The sequence below is a fragment of the Aptenodytes patagonicus genome, chromosome 6, assembly GCF_965638725.1.
Source record: "Aptenodytes patagonicus chromosome 6, bAptPat1.pri.cur, whole genome shotgun sequence".
Lineage (NCBI taxonomy): Eukaryota > Metazoa > Chordata > Aves > Sphenisciformes > Spheniscidae > Aptenodytes > Aptenodytes patagonicus.
In genome coordinates, this window is record NC_134954.1 from 54,764,889 (window position 1) to 54,790,547 (window position 25,659).

Sequence of the window (25,659 nt, forward strand, 5' to 3'; positions counted from 1 at the left end):
TCCCAGTATGTATTAGTGACTGCCTATTCATGCTGAAGCTGCCATCACAAAGGATCAAGGAGGTTCACATCACTGTCTATAGAGAAAGGATCAGCTGGAACCCCCTAAGGTCCTGATCTGCAGGCATGCATCAAAATCTGGTCCACTCGGTTTCATACTTTAAGGGCTGGCTATTTTCTCTTGAACCTAGGCTGCTACATTAAAGAGCAGGGAAAGAATAAGTGGAACTAAATGGGTCTTACTTCACTTTCTTCCTGCTATAATATAGATATAACGTTGTTGATTGCCGCTCCATGCTGTGCCTCTTGCCAGAAGGATGTTGACCGATGTCTGTCAGAAAAGGTGCCTCCTTTTGTACTGGCATTTGGTAATATCAGTCCCTAATCTGATCAAACCACTAGCTCCTGGGATTCTCAGACTTGTCTTGGGTTGCAGAAACAAAAAGATTCTGTAAAATTGCTTTACTTAATTTCATTACATCAGAAAAGGTGAATGCACTAGTAATTTTAGATTTTTTTTAATAGTTGTAAGTGAAAGAATTTTTAAATGAAAAGTTCTAGGAAAACAAAAAATTAAGGTCTTGCCGGAAAACATGGTTTCAAAAGATAACCACAAAACCAAGAAATGCCAACTTCTAATATGCCACGAGTCTCTTGTTCTAGCTGCCCCTGGGGCTTTTCCTGAGAAGCTAAGAACCCAGCTCAACAATATGTCATCTCTTGCCTTTCAGAAGGTCCTATGAGGTTTTAGATGGTGTTTATTTAACTGTAGGAAGTGGAAATGCAATGGAGTAGCAGTCAGCCTGCTAAATGTAGCCTTCAAGAAACTACATTTAAAGCTAACTGGGAGGAAGGAGAGGAGGAATAAGGTTTTGGGAACTATTTGTCCCAAGAGGCTCTCGGAGACCGTATCTTTGTTCGCTGTGGACTCTTCATCCCTCTTAGCTGCATCTTCTTAAAATACTCCTCCTCTTTTGCCCTGCTAAGAATGCAGTTTCTGGGTTTATATCAAATATGGCAGAAGTTACAGAACTGGGATCCAGGTTACAGATGCAAAAGCAGCAAATCAGGGACTTCTCTTCAGGGATTTCTTTGAATTTATATTCATGCTCGAATACTTTGAGTGTGAGCAGGTTTCCTGCCTTTATAAAATGATTAAAGCACTTTATAAAACCTAAGACCTGAAAAGTGTACCTAATCCTTCATATACAAACATTAATCCTACAATTTGTTTAGAATTTATTTAGCTTTTCTCAGTGTATGTCTACTTTGTCCTGACAGCTTTGGGTACAATACTTCATGTTCATCACACTGCCCACACATTGGCTTGCATCTGGGTTGAGACTGGAGTGAGATATAGCAGGCTTACCAGGAAGGGAAGCTGACACAGGGGTTGGATATCAGCTGTTATCTGTATTTTTTAATGAAAACTCTTCTTCACAGATAAGATACAATTTTAGTTCATGTTTAAGGCTAGAAGTCAGAGGACCAACAAAGTCATTCTGAAGGCTCCAGTCACAAAGATGCTTTGAGTGAAAAATTAAAACTGAGGTAGGGAATTTATGTCTTGTTGGTTCTGCTTATGCAGGGCAGCGGAAAGTAGAACAGCTAAAATAGCAGCAGCTTCCAACTGAAACTGGAACTGTGCCAGCATGCTGTTATTTTCCATAAGACACGTTAGAAAAGAGATGTATGTTTAATATGCTTGTGTTCAAAGATTTTTAAAAAAATGTAGGTTGACTAAACGTAGGTGGTGTAGTCTTAGATACAAAATTAGTAGGGAGTGTGATTTTTAATGTGTTTTGTCAACTACCTCATAGCTACAAAAGCCGAGAGGGCGAGCTGGAGGCTTCTGAGCTGTGAGTCCTGGGGGCTGGGGACAGACCTGGGAGGGGAAACTCACCTCCCTGCTTGGGGTGTGAGGCTTTAAAACATTGTGCCAAAAAATCATTCATCTGCTTGGTTGCTTCAGTATTTAAAAGGAAAGCTTCATTTAAGGTCAGGTCATCTGCAGTTACGCTTTGAAGGTTGTGATCTGTAATCCATAACTGGAAGTGTAATTCAGAAACATTAGCTCAGGCTTTATCCCACTGTCCTCAGTTTCATATGCAGTTTCTCCATTTCTGTGCAGAAGTGGGGAAATCAAATACATATGTTACACCATTCCTACGCATCTTGAGTTTGTACTCAAGATAATATAAAGTCTCACTATTAATGTCCCTTACTCTTAAGGGGTTTGGTCTGTATAGGAAGGTGTGCCATGTAGAGCTATGGCAGTGAGACAACTCAATGAAGAAGTCAGCAAGTGAGTTGGGACTGGGACAGCTTTTCCTCAGGGCTTAATCCCTGCTTCTCCTCTGCCTTCAGTACTTGGTATCTGTCACAGACTGGTGGAAACCCTCATCTCCACATCTCTCTCCACCTGCCGGGTGCTCCTAGAGATTTGTATCTGTACTTCACGGGCCATACATACTAAGCTTCCCAAATCTAAGCAGACTGAAGAATCATCCTTCTTGAACCTCCTTGACATATTTTCTCTGTCCACCAGCCTTCCCAGAAATAGTCTTGTAGTCCACTTGCTTACAGTCTTGAAGCGATGCTCGATGTCACGGACACCAGAGGAGACCAACATACCATTTCCCACACTTCCACTGTCATTCTAGTTTACAGCTCACTTCATCAGCAACGTAATGAAAAACAAGGAGGCTTTATCATAGTTTATTTATGAAATACACAACTCTTACAAAACAAAAAAAGGCAATTTTGGACATTTCTCTTGGGCAGATTCTTCAATACCTTTAATTCAGTTTGAATTTAGGCTATAATCCTTGTATCATCCCTTCCACTGCATGCATTTCTTCTGAGTTACTGAGCCGTCCTTCTGCAGTGTTTTTCATTCTTTTCTGATTGATCTTGCAGTTGAAGAGCACCTTAGTGCCACAAAGAAACCTGACAGTCCACATTTCCCATGCTGTAGTGTTAATGCTGTCGCAGCCATGATGGCCTACAGTGGAAGCAAAGCAATGTTTGTAGGGTTTGCTCTCATACCATTTATATTTGGCTTACAGATTTATTTGAGAAAAATAGACAAGCTTTCAGCCTACAAAGTCTTCTACAATTCTCCGAAGTAAGGCTTGCGTGCCTTTAAGTTTATCTAAATTTGATAGGCTCTTTAGCTGTTAACATTTAAATTTAACGTGTATGTTCTAGGAAAGTTTCACACCTGCAAACCACAATTGTGCAGGTTGGTCATCTGGGATGTATCTCTTGCTCTCCTCTGGTAAGGTGTATTCAGATGCCTACAGTCCTCAGAGATCTACCTAATCATGGCTATATGTGTTACTGCTATTTCCCTCTCTCCTTAGCACAGAGACCAAGAAACAGACTAGAATAAAAAATATAAACAAATGGGTAGTCTATTAAATCAGTTTCTATAAGGTTTTCTCTTACTAACACAGCATTAACATCCACAGGTAAGGTTTCCCTGCTTATGGCATTTCAAACAGGAAGAGGGAGTTTTCTATAGGAAAACATAAATAAAATTATAATTTTAGTTAATCATTTCTGCACCTTTTTTTACAAGAAACACATCATGTAAATGTATCATATTACTATACTGAGGTTGTTTAATGAAGAAGTATTATAAAAACATTAATTATTTGAACGTTCTGTATTTAAAATTATATCTTATGTCAGGTACATCAGGTAAGTACTGGAAATAAGTTTTATATCAAAAACGAGTCATGGTTTTGTGTATTAGCTATTAAAAAAGTTACAAGTTTGGTGATTGGTCACTAGGAACAGTTTTAAAATGAGCATCTACAGTGAACACACACTTATAAAATGTCTTTTCTTTCTCTTTTTCAGACCTTTATAGTATTGAATAAAGGGAAGGCAATCTTCCGGTTCAGTGCCACCTCTGCCCTGTACATTTTAACTCCCTTCAATCCTCTTAGAAAAATAGCTATTAAAATTTTGGTACATTCATATCCTTTTTCAATGGTGGTTCAAAATGTTACACACTGAAATCAAGAAAACTCATAACTCTTTCTATTTTATTGTAAATAAAGATTTTCATAGGCTTTTAATTTTATTTTACAGGGGAAGACATGGTAAAGTTTTATAAATACTAGAAAATATGTATATATCATATATATGCATTTTAGCTATTCTGTTGAATTTCAATACTTCTGCTGTACAAGTCTACAGATGGATTTAAGAATCCATCAGTTTTTCAGAAAAGTTTCTTCAGATTTAACATTGAAATTTTTGCATCCCAGATTCTTTTTTGTACTGTGAAGACTATTCATAAAATAATTACATCTTTTTTTTTAAAAAAAATGCAGTTTGTGCTCACAAATTCCAGAAGAGCTCTCAGTTTTGCAAGCAATTAGGCAGATACGCAACTGCTCAGGAACAGCTAGATCGGGGGTATATCTATATTGCCTTTTAGGGGTCCTTCTGAGGCCGTCCTCAAATCAGCTTTATAGTCTGTTGCAGCAGCATGCCTGGAAGCCTGGTTCATGCATGCTGAATCTCACATTCCCAAACCTGCCCAGTTGCACCATAAGCCTCTGCCAAATTTAATACATCGCCAGAAAGCACAGGCAGCGGTCCTGCCGGCGGTTTGCAAAGCATCTGTACGTGCAGGTGGTGGGCAGATTGGGGGACCATAACTGATGGGATGGTGCACAAGGTAAAGTTTTAGACTAGGATGTGGGATTGGTGCCTGATGTCCGTAACAGGTTGATGGGAATTTCTAGCAGGTGAGGTTTTGGTGCACTTTTCTTGCAAAACCCCAGGACTGGGAAAAGTAGTCACCAAATGAAAACTTCAGTGTGACAGTAAGGCTTAGTTAAGACAGAAGCCTTAGTATGAGAGACTGCTGGCAGAATCTTCTAGGTCTTTGGAAAAAGGAAGAAACAAGGCTGATCGCTGCTGACTCAGAAGACCTTTTCCTCTGAGCTCCCTGGAAGTTAAGGCAGTGAGAGAAGGGGAGGAAGGTGTCTGGAGAGGAGTCAGGGAGCATTTGGGGACAGTAGCTAAGGGACCTGACAGAGACCTACAAACACGGTGGTGGTGATGGTGAGAAAACGCAGCCAAATACTGTCAGATTGAATCCTCTAAAGAATGCTCATCTATTGAAGTTGTAGACTCTGATTTACAATACCTTCCAACCCTGCATCTGTGCTAGTTGTAGGTAATGTTTTTTACTGGCTCACTGATTACTGAGTTCGGTTTTGGTTTTAAGTTCCTCCTAATTGTGTTCAAAGAGTATCCAGCTGGTCTTGATGGCAGTCAGAACAAAAGCAATTATAATAAACAATATGCAAGTCCAATATTTTTCCTTCTATCTATTAACTGATTGTGTGATCATGTAATTTAGCTCTATTATAGGAGGAGGTTTCCTTTCACTATATGGACTGATTTCTTTTCCAACCAGCCAACTATGGGGTGGGCTATTTTTATCTTAAATATAGATGTAGGGGTTTTTTATTTTTTTTATCTTAAACATAAGAATAGATGCATAGGTTCTTTTTTTTCCTTTTTTTTTAATTCTGTATAGTACAAACACTGCAAATATGAATGTGTTTAACTGAGAACCACATAATATATTCCATAACGCAGTTTAGATTTCAGCTGCTTATACAAGGTTAGCTACCTGTAAGAAAAAGATTAGGGGGTAATGTTGCTTATTATTTTCAATAATCTTCTGACTTTTATCGATAAGCTTTACTGCCTTCATGTTTTGAGGCGGTTGTTTGGCATTTTGGCCTTTGTAACAGAACTGTCCCTTTCACTTTCAGTGTGAAAGATGTGTTGAGCGCCATAAAATTGGCACATTGGTTGGAAAACCTTCATCTGTACATCCTCCAAATTCTCTGAACCTCTGTATAGGGCGCTTTGATCACATGTGCTGACACATGGTCAGATGTTGCTCCCCCTGCAAAGAAACAGTCTGTCTCTTCCCAGTGCTCAGAGACTTTCCCTGCAATTTTCTTCCTTGCTGCCGGTACCTATTGTGATACCAGATACAGGAACTGGTAACAGCATGAATTTCTCTCTCTCATGCTCTGCTGACTCACCTCCTGGTATTCCGCCTTTCCACCCCCACCCCCACCCCCCCCCTTTTGCCTGCCTGACTTGAGTTAAGGTAGAGTGTGGAACTGAGGGGGCAACACAAGAGTGATGGGAGATGGTCAGACTTTGGCAATTAATAGGAAAGGATGAAAAGGTAAGAATAGGTGAGGGGTTGAGCAGACAAAAAAAGGGAGGTGGCAGTGGCTGGAGCTGCGGAGTGCAAGGAGTGTTAGAAAGGAACAGGGGTATGCTCTAGAGAAAATGTGGTGCCTGCTAAGAACCCCTGTGCTAGCCTTTGGAAGCTGAAATTACAGTGTTACTCAGTGTTACTCAGACTGCCAGCAGGTATCTGTGAAACCAATTGGCAACGTTTGTTTTTTCCAATCTAAATCTTCCACCAAGTCCACACAGGTGATAAGAGACTTCAGCTGCTCCAGTAATTGATTAGCTTGAGGCTGTATAGTGTCTCTAACCGTACTGCTTGCCTATATGGGAAGAGTGTGAAAAAGACGGTACATTTCCATGAAGAAGTCATCATAGATCAGAATTGTTTACCTATGTGTATAGCTGAATTCTTATAGAACATAAAATAGTAAATTAAAGGAACGGTGAGGTTGTAAATCAAACACTCAAAAGGTGGAAGAAGAAGGAAAAGAGGCACAGACATTGAATGTGTCAGTTATGTTTGAGATTCCCATAAAGGAAAGCACGGCCAGAGTTTAGACTTCAAAGTATGTTAGCCCTTATTGAGCATCTGCTCCCTTTGAGAGTGAACAGCACTTTGGCCACGCAGCTCACAGATGTGGCGAGCTCTGTACAGAGTGAGCAATGTGCAAGGATCTACCTGTGGCCTTTGTTATGAATGATACCTAGCTGTAAACACATAAAACCTCAGCTCTCCTAAGAGGATATGCCACTTCTTTAACTGTTTTATGAGATTACTGAAGCTGCAGCCAGGCATCTCCCAAGTTTTTCAACTACCAAAATGGATTCTCTTTATTTAAAGGAATTTCCAAGTTATATTAAGTCAGACTCTTTAGAGCTGTCTGTGGACTGTGGGGACAAGCATTGTAAGGCATTCTAACCATTTATTCTAAGTCACCGAACAATGATTTTTACTGTACAGAGCTTGTATGACAACATGATCTTCAAAATGAGTTAAGTCACTTGATGAAAGATATCACTATTCACTGCTTGGTCAGGCATTTAGACAAAGGTCACCCACCTATCTGTGGGAATCAGGCAGCTAAATCCTTCCCTGTGATTTGAACGTTTACTTGAAAAGATATGCTGAAGTTTGAATTGTTCAGCAGCTGTAAGCAATGATCTTAATGTTTGCACCAATTTTCTGCAAAGTTTAGGCTGAAATGTTATTTCTCTTATTCCTCCTTCACCTAGAGTGAACGGTTGGTTTTTTGTTGGTTGGGTTTTTTTTGTCCATGGCATAAAAATATACCCGAAACAACAAAATGCTACCTACTTGATGTAAAAAAAAAAAAAAAAAATAAAAATCCTGGGCTTGTATATACAAGTTTATCTGTAAATGGCTTTCTTCAGTATAAGTTAGCTTCTTTGCCAGTTATGTCGATGCAACTCTTTTTAAGGAAGACATTGTTTAGAGAGATGACTAGAGGAAAAATTAGAGTTGAGTTAATCATTTGCCATAAAGGTGTAGCGGTTGTTATTTTTTGCTGCCATCATGTGGCCATTTTGAGTCAGGTTTTGGTCTAGTTTTGTTACTTCAGTATTTCCAAATGTTTGACTAATTGAGTTTACTTTATTGCCCCAAAAAGGGAAGGACCGCACCGTTTGTAGAGCCAGTGATCTCGTAAACCAAGAACGTTGCACTGGGTGTAATGAAGCCCCAGTGGACTGTCCCACATCCCTACCACAAGCCCCTTTGAGCTGTTAGTCTGGGTTTCATAGTCCCAGGATACCTAATTGTTCCTTGCTGGAACTCTAAATGAAAATTAATTTTCATTCTAATCTTCACCAGTTTTCCATGCTTTTCAAGCAATTGACCACAAGGTACTATTGAACCATTTTCAAATTATAGCATTGGTAGAACAAGAGATGCTTCTTTTGCTGCTAACATGTTTTGAGAGAGCCCAAAAATAATATTGGAAAATTATTCACCTTAATCTGTGAGCTCTCTGTGGATTTCTGTTTCACTGACTAAGGCATGTACTGCTAAGCTAGTGATAGGGAAACATGGAATACAGTCACTTCAGCAATTAAAAACGGCATTCTGTGTTTTGTTTTGTGTTTCTGACAGACTGGCTGTGCTGGGTGCTGGGGTGGTGTGTGCTTTCTCTACAGCTCTGACTCATGGTAAATAGGATAAACTTTTTTTACCTTGCATATGCCAACTGTTGAGTTTAGTACCAAAACTGTAGAAGTGAAAGACTAACGCTTATTCAGTCATGTCAGGTACTTAAGTGAAACAGTATTCTTCTGCAAGTTATTTTGGTTTTGGCTGTTACTCAGCTCACGTTACCTCCCAGGCATGTGAGAGCCGTCTCCTTCGCCTTTCAGTACCAGCTGAAAACAAAACATGAGGACATCAACAAATCAACATCAGAACATCAACAAATCAAGACTAATATTAAAGTTTAATGTACTAAAGTGAAAACTACCAGGTTAAGCAAAATACATGTGCCATGTTTACCAAAGTCTAAAAGGTTTGTGTAAGTGGCAATATTCTACTGTACTTAAGATATATGGCTGATGTGATATTGTATTAATTACTACTGTGTTTTCCTTAACTATATCTACATTATTCAGCATGCTTATCATGTGCACTATTTTGACCAACTGTGTATTTATGACCATGAGTAACCCTCCGGACTGGACAAAGAATGTAGAGTAAGTTGCATATGTTATTTAAAGATATCTTTGACTGTTCCTCTAGGAGCCAGCATGCCAGTAACTGCAGTCGTGTGCTGGCAGGAACTATCATGAGACACTACTACTATTTCCTCGCTAAACTATGTAGAAATGTTGAATAATTATTTAAATCTCCTTCTAGTAGAATGATTGGGTAGAAAAAATGAAAGTTGTTTACAGATAGTATTCTACTGAGATTCCACTAGTTTTCTCTCATCTTCATGGTTTAGCATCTACCCAATGTTTTTACTCCTCCTTTACGCCACTGCATTAATAGCAGAACCATGGCCATCTATTTGTACACGTCAGTTAAGGACAGCATATAAGCAAAAGTATTCCTAAAGTGAGAATTCAGTGCATGCTTGCATTTGTCCCTTTTTAGAGTTAATACTAGATGTTTTAGATGTTAGTGATTCAGACAGTATCCAGTAACTCATGTGCTCACAACTTTCTTGGTTAATAGTAGCAGATCTAGTGTTGCATACTTTTATACTGAGTATCACAAATAAATTTTTAATATATGTCATTTATTTGATGGATTTATTTATTTTGATTTATGTACAAGATCAGGACTGCTGTACTTCAACAGCATGTCACAACTAATGCATGTAAATACACAAGTATACATGATGAATATAATGTATTTTAGAAGAAATTGCTTATTTACTGTATTTCTTTTCCAGTTTTGAAATAAAAACCTCTTTCATTTAACCATCAGGTTTCTATCAGAATACCAATGTAAAATGTTGTTACTTATGTTGATTAAATTTTCCTATATTTTACAGGTATACATTCACTGGAATTTACACGTTTGAGTCACTCATAAAAATCATTGCAAGGGGCTTTTGCTTAGAAGATTTTACTTTTCTTCGAGATCCATGGAACTGGCTTGATTTCACTGTCATTACCTTTGCGTAAGTTTTTGTTTTTTGCTTTTTCTTTGAAAGTGAAGGGCAAAAAAGGGCATGAAATTAGTATCGATACATATCAATTTCGTTAAATGGAAATTCTTGTATGGATTCACTTTTGTCTAAAAAAATTTTCACGTTCTAATATGCATATTTTGATATAAACGCAATACTGCAGAAGCCATTAGTACAGCTAGTATTAGAGAGGCTAATTTCATGTCCTGCATTTTTTTTCTCTGAGCAGAAAAGGAGCATCCCTTTGACTTCATTCTCCAAACTTACCAATCTAGTCTAGATACATTTTAGGCTTTCAAAGTTAAATCACTGCAATTCACTTCAGAGACATTTAATTTAACTGAAGGCTCTGAAAGCATATTAATGCAAGGCAAACTGCAGTGAAAGGTAAACCTCTGACTGTTGCTATTTAATTTTTTGCTAAAAACGCCAAAGCGGTCTTGATGAAAGACCCAAGTAAGTAGCATAAACTTTGCCTAAATTCTGAATAACTGTGATTTAATCCTACAGGTATGTAACAGAATTTGTAAACCTAGGCAATGTTTCAGCTCTTCGAACTTTCAGAGTATTGAGAGCTTTGAAAACTATTTCTGTAATCCCAGGTAAGAAGTAACTGGTGTAAGGTGTTAGGCCCCTTGTACCTCCCAACTGTTCCTTTTTATCCTGTCATTGTGTTTGTGTGTGAACTCCCCTATTACAGATATGTGACAGAGTTTGTGGACCTGGGCAATGTCTCAGCGCTGAGAACATTCAGAGTTCTCCGAGCTTTGAAAACAATATCAGTCATTCCAGGTGAGAGCTAGGTTAAACACTGAGGCTGACTTTAATTCACTGAAACAGAATTCATATTTTTTAAACGTCTTATTTCTTTCCACAAAAAAGCAGGAATCGGAAGATATTAGAATTCACTGAAATCTCTGATTCATTGCTTTTTAACATGAGCTCTTTCCTTTTGAAATCAGCCTTTGAGTTTAACAGATTCTTGCATGAGACATTGCAGTACACAGCGTGTGTGGTTTGCATCGTATGATGTCAAGCTTTCTTCTCCACATTCAACGAATATCAGTAACCCTGAAGTTTTCTTACCCATGTGTATCTTACCTACATGATGTTATGTGGTGTTTGTTGTGAATATTTGTGTCTAAAAAATAGAACTGTTTGAAATGTTGACTTAGTAAGAAGATGAAGGAATAAGATAATAAAGAATAGCATGGGCATTGCATGGGGGATTTATTATCTTAAAATTCTACGATTTTCCAAACCATCTCCAGTTTTATAGCATTAAATTTTAATCCTATTTATTGTTGAACAGGCTTTTTACTACTGTCTTCTAAATCTAGTATGTTATAAAACTGATAGTAGCAAAGGTTTGGGGCAAGAGGTATTGACAAATAAAAAGAAAGAAGACTTTTATGTGAGATTCATGTACAGCATGAATAAAAAAAAAGTCACTTGTTTTAGCATTAAAACAAGTGTTTTGAAATATATGCAACTCATTCCATTCACGGTTTCAAATGAACATAAATTTCAGCTATTTATTCATTTTCACAAGTGAAAAAGCTCTTCACAAAAATGTTATTTCACAGACATTACAATCATTTATTTGGGCTTCTGCATGAAATCTATAACTTTACTGGGAGACACTGTCATTTTTATGCTTTAAAAAAGCTTTGAACATCAGAATAAAAATTCCTTTGCATTTGCAGGCTTGAAGACTATCGTGGGAGCCCTAATTCAATCTGTGAAGAAGCTCTCGGACGTTATGATCCTGACTGTGTTTTGTCTGAGTGTATTTGCACTAATAGGGCTGCAGCTGTTCATGGGCAACTTGAGGAATAAATGCCTGCAGTGGCCTCCAGAAAATTTTACTCTGGAAACAAATATTACTTCCCAGCTAAACAGCACCATAGGTGAAAATGGTACATTGGTTAATTCAACAGTGACTCCATTTGACTGGAAGGGGTACATTGAAGATGAAAGTAAGTATTGTCAGCATAATTCTTAATGAAGTGATTTGTGGCTGACCCAGTTCTTAGAAACAAGGAGGGGAAGGCATGATACATTTAGTTAAGACGGAGCAGGAGACGTGTTTTCTCTCTCTCATAGATCTGCTCCAAAGGCCAGCATGGAAGAGGGAACAAGTAACGTGGTCTCTGTACTTGATACAGCTCTTTTCCTCAGTTCCCTCTGCCAAATCCACATCTCCCCCGAGCCAGAAAGAGGTCCAAAGGAGTTCTTAAAATTACTTAATAGTCTTAAACATTTTCCATTCCCATACTCCAAAGCAAGATCAGCAACAGACTGCTATGTCATTTCTGACAGATGTCAGAGACTTCTGACATTCAGTGAGGACTCTAGTGATGGAGTCCTCAGTATTTTTGCCATCTATCCATTCTTGTGCTTCACTATCCTTATCAACTTCACCACAGGCATCAAAACCAAATTATTCCCTATCATTAATCACTGTCTCGGAGGTATTTAGAGACTATTCTTATGTTGCCATGCCCTGTTCTCTCCTCTTTCAGTCTTCTTTTTGTACACTAAGCAACCCAGATCAACCTTTTTCTCCTACAATTTATTTTCCAGATCTTGATCTCTCATCTGGATCCTTTCTTGTTCATAAACATCCTTCTTAAAGTGCAGTACCCATCTAGGCATTTCTCCTCCACATGAGGCATACTAAATAGAGAAGGATTATGTGGTAGCATAGTAACTTATACTTCTGTTTTATATATCTTAGGCTAGGACTTGCCATTGCTTACAATTGTAACATCGTTAAATCCTGTTCAGCTTGTGGTCTATCTGCCTCCTGAATCTTTTACAGACTTTTACCTTATTGAGTTCCCACTTTGTATTTGCACAGTTCATTGTTCCAGCCTGAACAGCACCCTATTTTTTCAGACCATCTCTCCAACTGTCCTGGATCTTTTAAACTGTAATTGTTTCCTCAAACTCACCACCACCCTTATCAGATCAGTATCATTTGCAAATCTGATAAGTGTTCTTTCATTATCTAGATTAATTAAAACCTTGAATAGCAGCAATCTCGGACAAACCTCTTCAGAAGTTGTTTTGATGCATCTTTCCATTTTGATAATTTCTCGAAGTATGATTTTCCAACCAGTTTTGCTGACACAGAGCAGTCTGGCAAACTGAGAATAGATAAAGAAATGCATTTCGGTACAGTTAAATGTGAGGTTACAAACCTAAGCTCCCTATCCTAAAAATCAATGCTGCACAATTCATGTTGAGACAGGTTCACATGCATAAAGACTGTAGTTGATGGCATACATCATCTCTAACAGTGAAAGTTACTTTTAGAGAAAAGTAAGAACTAAAGGGGAGAGAGAGAAAGAAAAGGGAAGGGGAAAGGGAAAACGGACCACAGTAGCCAGCTGCGAAGAGAAGTGGTGGGGTCCCCAGGTGCGTCTCCTCCCCTGGGTATCCTTTCCAGTGCAGCAGTGATCACTCCATAATACTTTTCCCATAGCAACCGTGTATTTTTGATTAGCATCTCCTCAAACTCCCTACAGGTTGTTCCTGCTTACAGTCCTGTTAGCACTAATTGGAATGCACTTGGATCAGGGTGGGTGCTGCATGGCTGGTTGGTTTTTAAGCTCGTATATGCATGTTATTACGTCACCTAATATAAACCAAAAGCTACAACAAGGAGTAGGAAAAAGGGGGAGAAGGAGGGGTGAATCTTTCACCAGAGACAATTGCTTCCCATGAGTACCTGCTGCAACAATAATGGGTTTGCAGGTGTAATACCGTGAGAATAACAGCAACATGAAAAACAGCATGAGAACAAAGGAAAAATAATGCCACAGAGGCTCTGGAAAACGCTGCCACAGCAGCTTACGTGAAAGGTTGCAGAGCTGCAACTGGGAGGCAGGATGTAGAAATGCAATTGGAAAGCCCTTAGCAATAGGGAGGCTAAGGCACCTAAGGCACTGTGGAGCAGCTAGGACTCTGACAAATTAAGGCTAAAACTCTGCAGCCAAAAAGCTAAATAGTATCCTGTTCGCATAAATAAATTATTGACCAGGAAGGCAGTATTACCCCTGTATTTAGCACTACTGCAGTTGCTACTGGAATCCTATATAAAGTTCAATTTAGATAGAAAGTTGAAAAATTGGAGGATGTTCAGAAAAAAGCAGAATGATTAAAGAGTTGGAAAACATGCTTTATACCAAGATAGACCAGGAGCTCAACCTACTTAGCATATCAAAGAGGTTTAAGGGGTGATTTGATCACAGTTGAGAAAAACCTCATGGGGAACAGAAATTTCATCATAGACATATCTTTGATCTAGCAGGCAAAGATATAACAGGTTCAATAGCTGCAAGTCAAAGCCAGACAAATTTCAAATAGAAGAAAGACCGCTTCTAACTGTGATTACACAGCTGATCAATGACTGTAATGGATTTCCATCTGAATTTCTTAAATCAAGATGCAATCTTTTTGTGAAACCCACTTTACTTGAACATGTGGATTCATGGAGATCTCATGCTACAGGGTATAATGAAGTCTAAGCAAAGTCTCCTAATGAAGACCTAGACCTCAAGGTCAAACTCAATTTTCTGGCTTTTTAACCAAGAATCTATAAACTCAAGCTCTGATTTCATTTGATTTAAAGAAGACCTGAAGCCCCTTGAAAAACAAAGCTGAATTGTATTAGTTGCAGAAAATACTTTATTGAATGGCTACTTGACCCTTCGGTATATTTACACAGGATTTTGTATGTATTATGAAATTTATAATGAAATTACGAGTCTTATTATGAAGTTAATAAGCTTGTCCTTGCTTACCAGCAGTTTCAAAGAGAAAAACTATCTTCTCACAGCTTCCTGCTCTCTTCTTGCAGGTGGACAGACAGGATACAGAAATGGTTCTTAAACCAGCTGTATCACAAGGCAATAAGAAGGGACTTACCTGGAGCTCAGAGCAGTGCAATGGCACTGTCTTTTGTAGGCATTAAAAAAGTTTTTATGCCAATAGTTGTGTATACTATGCAAAAAAGGCATGTAAGCCCTAATTTTGCCACTGAGCTCATTTTTGGAAATACCATTTAGAAAATTAATTAATTAATTAAAATTAATGCTAGATAAGTTTAAGTTTATCTTGGCAAGCTTGCCATAGGCAATTTTTTTCTGGGAAATAACATCTCACAATCTATTTTGTGAAATAACAATTATTCTCAGTCATTACCCTAGGTTTACCCAAAAACCTGTAAATTCCTTTGAAGTAAAGTGCTCACCTACCAGGAATTTTTTCCCATTTCCCAATCGAATAAAGGGGAGCGAAACATATACCTTTGATGAAGTGAGGGACTTTTCACATTACTTTGGTAAAATACAATTCAGAGTTTTGCATTTAGTTAGGGACACATGCTTATACTGCTCAGCTTGTGTTGTTCTAAAAATTTTCCTGCATGATAGTATTTTGAGCATTTGTCATGGTTGTATCAGTGCACTGAGAGAAAGCCTGGGTAGCTATTCTTCCCTGTGGAGCTGGCAAGTACAGTGTGCTTACAGAGCACATCTTGTCTGAACCACAGAACTTGAACACAGACCCTATTTTAGCGGTTCAGCTCAGCTGATGCAGTACTGATCATGACTGACTGCTCCATGTAAACTATATCAAGTCAGGTTTGCATTCTTCCCAACCAGCTGCTACGTTCCAGCATGTTTTAATCATGATTAGCTGACATAATGCAGAATAAGATTTGCCTCATAGGGGTCAGCTGTGGTCAGCATCATGTCAGCTAACTTTACTATTTACAGCTGTGTTTCAGCACAGCGCAGTTCTGCAATACATACCAGCCCAGAATGACAGCGGCCGCACACAGGGTTGTGCACTTTGCAGGGTACAGAAGATTGTACCCTGTGAGACGCAGGTGTATCATTAGATACTGAAATTGAGTCCTTCACATCAGAACAAGGTCTACATACAGCTTAAAACCAAACTTTTCCAAATGGTGAATTTTGCTCACAGGATGGAGAGATGCGGCTGGCCGGGGTACCATGTCCCTCCTGCAGCAAATTAATGTGCTGAGCCAGTAGCTTTTGACACCTCCTCAGACTCAGAATTCATTAGCTTCTGTAGTAACCCTGCTTGGGTGGCACAGCCACAGCCCAGTTTAAACTCAGCTGCACTGGTAGCATTTCAAACAAGATCATTTTAAGGGCATCTAACAGGCCAGTTCAACGAAAAAGAAATCCAATGGGGGGTTTAAATCTTCTCAGGAAGCAAAAAAGGTACCACCTTAACTGCGAAGCTGCTGTGCTTCAGAAGTATTGGAAGCTGGGGAGGTGCTTAGGGGAGTATCATCGTGTCCCTGCCCTGTCCTTACAGACATCCTGAGGCAACGCTTTTGGTTTCCGTTGGAAATGGGATACTGGGCTACGTGGTCTGACCCTGTGTAAATTGCATCCTTAAGCCTGTGACCAAATGGGAGATTGTTACTACAGGAGGAAGCTCCTCCTGTGATAATTCTTCCAAAATCAAGAGCTTAGCAACTGTAGGCATCTGCTTTGAAGGGGGGGGGAAAAAAAGTACTTAAGGATACGGTCAAAGTGAATCTTAATAAGCACAACGTTTTGTGCACCATCTCTTTATTCTTCTAAGAATAGACAGGTCCATGTCTTTGTTGTTCAAACCATCTAAAATGTCCTTTAAATACAGCATTACTATACAGAATATGGGATGGTTGGCTACAGGGCGATTTGGTGGAACTTACCCAATTTCTCTTTTCTAAGGTGATCAATAATTTCATCATATACTCCTAAAATCCTACCTACACAAGTCAGAGACTGTTGCAGTAATTCTGTCCGAGTTAAATGTAGGTGTATACCAGGTCCTTCATACCAATCAGCAGGCTAATTGCAGTGTGCATGCACCTGTAACAGAGCCATTGGCAGCTGGGTGGTTTTTTGCAGAGCTCACATATTAGATAACTGTCACAAGTGTTTGTAAGTGGCAAACTGGAACCCTTGGCAATACTGATCAGAAAGTTTGAAATAAATTATCAGTATATTTTTTTCAGATACAATTTAATTATTATAATAAATAACTGTACAATATAATTTCACAAAGTGTGATTTAGTTCAGTGATCAAACTGAAGGGAGAATCGTACATTTCATCTACATCCAGCAGCATTTGACAGGATTTTTAGTACATTTTGGCATTTTAACAGAAAGTGCTGTGAGTGATAGCACTTACTGCAATCATATTGTCATTTACTCTAAAGTTATGGTCCTGCTGAAAAAATAATACTGCTTGTTTAAAATTGCATCTGAAATCACCTTAACACTTTTAGAGCAGGACTATTTATTTCATAGAGCTGTAAGAAAACTTTCATATTCAGAATTTAATAATTTTTTAAAAATTCTTTTCTAAACAGGTCATTTTTATTTTCTGGAAGGGCAAAACGATGCTCTGCTTTGCGGAAATAGTTCTGATGCTGGGTAAGACCAAATTTCATCATATTATTGCACCGTGTACAAATTAGATCCATGTTCTTTAGATGTGCAGTTGGCCGTGGGCTATATTTTGAGTGACCACTTTCTATCACATAAGAAATACTAGGATTTTACACTGGACTGAGGATTTGGGTTCCTGGTCAGAGCTCAGTGGATTGGTTAGATGAGCTTAGTCTTTGCATGAATGAATCAGTAATTTGGTATTAGTGTAGCTCCTGCCTGGATGAGAAGTAGCAGACATAGCAGCTGGAAAACACGTGTTATTCTGCAGTTCCAGCTGCACATGTGAGTACTAACAGGCTCAGACAGTAGAAAACACTGACATTGACATTAATGTTACAACACAAATAATTAAAGAAATTATTTGGAATATTATGTTTTAGAAGCTTAGATTAAACTTTTGACACTAATTTTTATATGCCTTTCCTGCTTAATTTTTCTAGTGTCCTTTAAAATAATTTTCTATTAAAAATCACAACTGCTATTATTTCTAGTCTGATTAACTAAACAAAAATTCACTTTTTAGTCCTAATTTTCTCCTGGACATTCCAGGTGATAATATTAAAATAACTATATAAGGTAACACCCAGTTTGTCTTTGCAGGCAGTGCCCAGAAGGATATACATGCGTGAAAGCTGGTAGAAACCCCAATTATGGCTACACGAGTTTTGACACCTTCAGCTGGGCTTTCTTGTCACTATTTCGGTTGATGACTCAAGACTTCTGGGAAAACCTTTATCAATTGGTGAGAATTTTTTAATGCGAAATAGGCTAAATATATTTGTACCAATAATGCAAGAGGCCTAAAACCAATTTTCTTATGTTATCTTAACTTTAACAATATGAAAAACAGAACTTTTGTTAACCTATTCTTGCTTATGAATGTATTCTTATTTCCAGACATTGCGTGCTGCTGGGAAAACGTACATGATATTTTTTGTTCTGGTGATTTTTCTGGGTTCTTTCTACCTGATCAACTTGATCTTGGCTGTGGTCGCCATGGCCTATGAAGAACAGAATCAAGCAACCATGGAAGAAGCAGAGCAGAAAGAGGCAGAATTTCAACAGATGCTGGAACAACTGAAGAAGCAACAAGAAGCAGCTCAGGTATAATTTATGGTGTAGTAACGCAGAAGTGTATGGAAGTAATTTTACTAGAGATATTCACCCTCTGCTTTCTGAATTTGGAGTTACAAAACACCCTGTTGGGCTTTCAACAACAGAGCTAGCTCAGAGATTTTCTATTCTGCACTAAAGACATTGTACTGTGAACGAACCAGCCATAATCAAGAAGGAATAGTCAAAACTAGGTATACATTATTCATTATGTTTTTCTTAGTCTAGTGTCATTAATACAGTCTGTTAGAATTCTGCATTTAAAAACTACTCATGAAAGATGGAAGAAGGCTATGACCAACAAGTATCTTGAGTCAATTGAGTAATAAAAATTAGAAGAAAACTAGGGAGATGATATCCTATGGAAAGTATTAAGATCCAAGGCGTTTGGACTAGCAATTCTGTATAAGTAAATTTAATAAAAACATGATGTCGTGGTTTGCTCAGTGACACAAATTCATTCTGCAAAACGGCAGGCAGCAGCAGTGGCAGCAGCGGCAGTAACAGCATCTGCGGAGTCCAGGGAGCCCAGTGCTGGGGGAGAAGCAGAAGGGCTCTCAGAAAGTTCCTCAGAGGCATCAAAATTGAGCTCAAAGAGTGCAAAAGAGAGGAGAAATAGAAGGAAAAAAAGAAAACAGAAAGAACAGTCTGGAGGAGAGGAAAAAGATGAAGATGAATTTCACAAGTCTGAATCAGAAGACAGCATCAGAAGGAAAGGTTTCCGATTATCTATTGAAGGCAATAGATTGACATATGAAAAGAAGTATTCTTCTCCACATCAGGTATTGCATATAGTTATTTTTATTAGAAGCATACATTTAAAACATCATGGGCTGTTACAAAACTACTTTAATCTTTCTGGTACTGTAATATGACCCTACTGCCTAAAGAAAGGAAACACTGAGATTTTCATTAAACTTTATTATTGTTGCTAGTGCTTGAGGGAAAGTGCTGTAGCTGCTAGATTGTCTTGTAAAAAACCACAGAGAATTAAGTGTAACCTCATATCTCTATTCTTGTAATAGGATTGTTTAAAAATCATATTAAAATATTCTCTGATTGATTCAGGGGGGGTTAGAGTGATTATATATTATCTAGACTTATTAAAATTCTACAGTATTTTTCCATTATGATAGCCTCATATTTTCCTCCTGCTTCAATGATGTTTGGAGGTTGGTTCAATATGTGCAGGATGCTGCATACATGAAAGAATGTGCATATATAGACTCCCTTTTTTGCTTGATGGGTATTGTGCAACTACTCTACTCAGCAACTCTAACTGACATTAGGAGAGAGGAGTGCTCAAAATTGGTTTTGTCTTAAGAATCCATGAACAGTGGTATTTCTATCTGCAAAATATAAATATACTGAAATACATAAAAAAATTTCACAGCAGCATTTAGCTTCTGGGAAAAATGGTTACTCTCATATAAGAAAAAAATACCCTATGCTATCCTAACAACTGCTAAGTTTGAAGGTTTCAGCTAATAATCACAAATTTTGTTTGCCTGCAGTCTTTGCTGAGCATTCGAGGCTCCCTATTTTCTCCAAGGCGCAACAGCAGAACAAGCCTTTTCAGCTTCAGAGGTAGAGCAAAGGATATAGGATCGGAAAATGACTTTGCTGATGATGAGCACAGCACTTTTGAAGACAATGATAGCCGAAGAGATTCTCTCTTTGTGCCGCGCAGACACGGTGAACGGCGCAACAGTAACATTAGTCAGGCCAGTAGGTCATCCAGGATGCTGGCAGTGTTTCCAGTGAATGGGAAGATGCATAGCACTGTGGATTGCAATGGGGTGGTTTCCCTGGTTGGTGGACCATCTGTTCCTACATCGCCTGTTGGACAGCTTCTGCCAGAGGTGATAATAGATAAACCAGCTACTGATGACAATGTAAGAAAGTTTTAAATAGCTTAGGCATCGTGGCCTTTTCTTACTGCACCAGCCAGTGTTTTCTACCGAATGGAACCCTTGGCAATGCTTCCTGGTTGGTCAAGCTGTGAATGCTCCTGCATCTTGTAAAATCTTTAATAAATAAAACAGCTAAGATGATAGGTTGGCAACCTAAGCATTTACTTACAAATATTCTCATAACTAAAAAATGCAATTTGCAGTTTCCAAGTAATAAAATACTAACTTACTTACACATTCATAAAAGCACTACGCTTTACTGTATTACTGTGCTATACCTTACTTTTGCTGATCTAAAGGTCCATCTGGCTATGGTCTGCAAAATCATAGTTACTATACAATTGAAAATAGTATACAAAAATGTTAGCATATAACTGCAATCAATATGATGCTGCTATTACCACTTATCAAAATTAGCGTTATTACTTAATTTTGATAACATTCTTCCTTATCAGCCCCGTTAAAAATGTAAGGAAGTTGTCAATTCTTTATTATCAGTTATTTTTCATTCCTATTTATATTCCATCCATTGCTGGTGGAGTTCTGTAGTGCAGATAACAAACAGTTCATTGGAAGATCACATTTCAATACATACTTCCAAAAATACAAATGTCTGTGTGAACATATGTGCAGCACATATTGCTGCCATTCTCTTACCATATACAAGATAAGAGAAGATGTCTCAAAAAAATTTCTTGCTTAGTTCAACGTTGTCTACTCACATTACTAAAAAAATACTGGCATGAGGAAGCATGAGGAAGTCAGACTTTTCTTACTTGTTCCAGTTTGCCTAGGGGAAAAGACTATTACAAAACCCAGAATATTCTGTCAGCAGGAGCAAGGAAAAAAATTACAGTTTGCAAAAATTTTATGCAATATTTTGAACTCAATCCTTTTCCATTTGTTTAAATCATTTTTCCTAGCTTGAAGGAAAGAAATGCAAAACTTAAGTAAATAAACTCTCTCTGAGTCTTGAACAGTAGGTAACTATCGCCTCATATCTTTTAAAAATTATTTAAAAGATACTAAAAAGTAATAAAAGTCTGACATGATAAAAGTTGAAGTGCACGAAGCACGTATCCAAGCTAAGACATTAATAACAGGGTTCTATATAGTATTTGCTTATCTTATTACTCCAGCATGGTTTCACCTATTACTGTTCTCTGTATAGGGTACCACTACAGAAACAGAAATGAGGAAGAGAATATCAAGCTCTTTCCACGTTTCTATGGACTTCCTGGAAGATCCAGCTTTAAGGGAAAGAGCCATGAGTATTGCTAGCATCCTCACAAACACTGTGGAAGGTGTGTGCTACTCATAGCTTAATATTTAATACCTGTTTTTTCAATGGACTTCTGAAAATTTGAGTTGAAAATTAAAACCTGATTTCAAATAGCTTAATTAACAGATACTGTCCCACAAACCAACATATATTTATCAGTAAACTCAAAGCTCTTTATTCATTAAGGTTATTACACAAGTAAGCATTAAAGTTATTACATAAGTAAGCATTTCTATCTCATTGTTTTGCCACCATCTACCTCATGTGGTCATCAGGACTACAGAGTTATGTTTGATGGTTATAACTGAGTAGATGCTTATGAATATTAATTAAAAATATATTATTGGTCACAAAAAGGCCACTGAACATTTTTCAAATATATGCAACCATTGTTAAAATATACACGTATTTTTAGCAGTTATATTTATTCAGTTACTCTTTAAAGAAGTGCTATTCTAGGTGATAAAAATGTTTTTTTCTTGAACTAGGAATGAAAATTATATTGAAAATTTTTACCTAAACACCACAAATTTAAAAATAAAAATATTTACATAATAGAACAGTAAGTGGGAGGAACAGGCTGAGGTGCGATCAAGGAACAATAAAATACATAATACAAATCAATGCATAAATTGATACTGATTGGAATAGTGATTGGAATACAAAGAAATTGTGCTTGATAGATAAGCTTTGAACAAAATAAACACATTTTATAGCAATTTTTAAAGACTTTCTTGAAAAGCCCTGTAAAAACGTATAAAGGGCGTGCTTATAGGAGGTTAATCAATACCAGTTTAGGTTGACGACTGGTACAATTCATATAGGGTTGAGGAATGTTAGAGCAATCACACAGTTACCTGTATGAACTTCCTCTTCCCACAGAACTCGAAGAATCAAGACAGAAATGCCCACCATGTTGGTATAAATTTGCAAATATTTTCTTGATCTGGGACTGCAGTCCACATTGGTTAAAAGTAAAACATATCGTCAACTTAGTGGTAATGGACCCATTTGTTGACCTGGCTATTACAATTTGCATTGTTTTGAATACACTCTTTATGGCTATGGAACATTATCCAATGACCGATGAATTCAATAACGTACTTTCAGTTGGAAATCTGGTAAGTCTGTTGGGTTTTTATGTTCATGATTTGGAAGGAAGTATGTCTGAAATAACTGAAAGAAGGAGTTTTAAAAGCGCTTTTTTTTTTTTACTTTTTAGAAAGTAGATTTATTGGCCATTTATTGGCCTCCAGATATTACTCTATCAGAACATTTTTGGAAATTTCACAGTCAACCCTGGCTCATGTAATTTAGGATACTGTAAAATCAATATATTGCAGTGTTCTGCTAAGCCAAATTAAAAATTTAAAAAATGGCACCAATGCTACATTAAGTAAAGTCCATCTTAAGCAGAAGTTGATTTGTCTAACTACTAAACCAGGAAATGCATTACTTCCATGAAAAAGACACTATGCAAATAAATGTAGTGTTATTTTTTCAATCAATACAATAAAAATATTTAAATTATGAATGTGTTTTTAATTGCTCTGTTTCCTGAGCACAGGTTTACAATAGCTAAAAGAGCCATTTAAAAGCATTTCTAGAATGTTCTTCTGTAAAAGATTTTTTATGTGGATATGTGGATTGTTTTCTTTATATGCTTTATGTAAAACTATGAAAAATATCCTGCAGTACTTTTTCCTCTTATAGTTTTTATATTTTGTATCACCAGATAATTAGTAAGATAACTTTTCCTCATGTTGTCAACTATATTTTCTCCCTTCTACTTCAAAAAGATAAATTATTAAAGAATTCAGGAGTTAATTTTTTGTAGCTCTGATGCTTTTGAACTGACAGGTTTGATCACATAGAAGTACCTGCAGCTGCAGTCCTACTTTGTCTCTTGTTTTAAGAATTGATTTCTTATAATGGGATTTTTAATAATCCCTGTTTTGTAATGAGGAAAAAAATATCTCAGATCATGTAAATAACTACAGGATTTGGAAGGGAGAATTAATAGATAAATGCATAGCTGGTTTTCATATACTTAAAATAAGGGAAACTCTGAATCTGAGTTTCCTAGTAAAATGTAAAATCATGTGGCATTTTATAGGTTTGTTTTCCAACCAAGAAAATGCCATAGAAATCCTGGTGTACATCTGACTACAAAGGGAGTGTGAGAGAACCTGGCTATAAGCACCACGCTCTTCGCTCAGGCTCCCTGACATAAACCCCTTCTGCAATATAGAGGCTCTCAGAGTTCACCTGCTCTAGTAGTTCCACTTTAAAGCTCCTTGAGAACCTCACCGTCCTGATCGTTAGGAACCTAAGCCAGCGTTTCTAACTATATTTATTCATTCCTCCCTCTTCCTCAGTGTTTCCAATCCTGTAGCTTAAAAAATAGTAACCTTTCCCTCTCTTGTGTTTATATCTGGAACATATCTAAAGACACTAATAAAATCTATCTTGAGCATTGGTGTTCCTAGGCAGAGCAAGTCAGACTCCTCTTCTCCATCTCCTGATTATCCCAATTAGATTATTCTTTTTAGCTGTCCCATTTTCTGTTCAGCTTGCTTGAAAATGGGTTATCAAAACAAAAAAAGAAAGCATTTCAGAGCAGGGCTCAGGCAGCCTTTAATCGTGGCTTTAGTACATTCCTATCCTACAGGAAATTCTTCTAAGGCTTCTCTTAAAGCTACTCAGGGTCATTACCTTGGTGGCTCCTAAATATGATTCCTACTTCATTCAGCATAGCATCCCATGATAAGAAGCCATTACCAGCGATATCATGTTTAAAATGCATTCTTAAATGCTCTTTCATTCCTGACATTAAAGTGATTGAGCCAATCATCACCTTCACTGAACTTACTGGCAACACCCAGGTAGAAGTTCCTCAGCTTCAGCAAATTGTTGTATCTCAGTTGATCCTCATCTGGTATAAATAACCGTATCTCTGTTGAACTGAATGGGATTATGGCAGGTTATACCAGCAAAGAAGCTGCCCCTCTGGAGTCATAGATTTGGCCTCATTCGTGCTGCTGTATAACGTAACTAGTGTACCAAGAAAGATGTTATACCATGTAATTTCTTGGAAAGCGTTCTGGTTTATGTTGTGAAAATCAAATTTGGGATATTGTTTGTACAGTACATGAGAAAGTCCATATCCTGATAGAGTTGAAATTGGATTATTAATGTTATAAAACAGAAGTTTATGTAATTTGTTTAGTATAAAATTTAATTAATTGAAAAAATTACTTGGTTTGTATGGCACTCGTTAAGGGAAGGTGAGCATAATAAATCACTACAGTTCACTGAACTATTTTTAAGAGTCAGTTTTGGATAAGACATTGCAGATACGTAGCTTCAATTAAAAACCTAAACAACAGCTAAATCTGTAATATATATTTCACAAAGAAATAACAAACTGCATTTTGAATGCAGGTCTTCACTGGAATCTTCACAGCAGAAATGTTTCTCAAGATAATTGCAATGGATCCTTACTATTATTTCCAGGAAGGCTGGAATATTTTTGATGGTTTTATTGTAACCCTTAGCTTGGTTGAGCTTGGTCTTGCAGATGTGGAAGGACTCTCCGTTCTTCGATCATTCAGATTGGTAAATATACATCGATTGCACTGATTTTTCAGTGGGGCTTCATTAAAATAATATATTTTTTTGCCTTAAAAATTTGCTTGATATTTGCCATGATACTGATCCTGATGTCTCTTTCATTAGTACAAATCCTTATTACTTGTGGTGTCTTATATTCTTCAACGGGAATTGATAGAGATCCAGACAAATAGATAGCAATGGGTGCCCTGGGCCTATTTCCATCGTAGGTATTGTATATACACACTTTAAACATCCTGCTATGCAGAAACAAATCGACTCAGATGTATTGTGCTCTGATTGGCATCACAAGAATAGGTCTGCTCTACAAATACCAGCAGAAAAGTGGCCCAGATGATTTT

General features: G+C 37.5%; 1 protein-coding gene across 9 annotated transcripts in view; it reads left to right on the top strand.

The window, feature by feature from the left end:
• Positions 1–25,659, top strand: part of LOC143162392 (sodium channel protein type 1 subunit alpha) — a 105,198-nt gene that overhangs the window by 37,831 nt on the left and 41,708 nt on the right. For 4 of the 9 annotated variants that reach the window (XM_076342696.1, XM_076342694.1, XM_076342693.1 and 1 more), the window contains 13 exons: positions 3,867–3,984; positions 8,855–8,945; positions 9,752–9,880; positions 10,590–10,681; positions 11,596–11,868; positions 17,296–17,359; positions 17,978–18,119; positions 18,275–18,481; positions 18,967–19,272; positions 20,005–20,385; positions 21,575–21,707; positions 22,568–22,806; positions 25,130–25,303. In XM_076342696.1, coding sequence (XP_076198811.1) covers positions 3,867–3,984; positions 8,855–8,945; positions 9,752–9,880; positions 10,590–10,681; positions 11,596–11,868; positions 17,296–17,359; positions 17,978–18,119; positions 18,275–18,481; positions 18,967–19,272; positions 20,005–20,385; positions 21,575–21,707; positions 22,568–22,806; positions 25,130–25,303 — 2,349 coding nt within the window. Of the gene's footprint in view, positions 1–3,866; positions 3,985–8,854; positions 8,946–9,751; positions 9,881–10,399; positions 10,492–10,589; positions 10,682–11,595; positions 11,869–17,295; positions 17,360–17,977; positions 18,120–18,274; positions 18,482–18,966; positions 19,273–20,004; positions 20,386–21,574; positions 21,708–22,567; positions 22,807–25,129; positions 25,304–25,659 lie in introns of all 9 variants that reach the window. The other 5 variants (XM_076342698.1, XM_076342701.1, XM_076342699.1 and 2 more) reach the window with 3 other exon arrangements.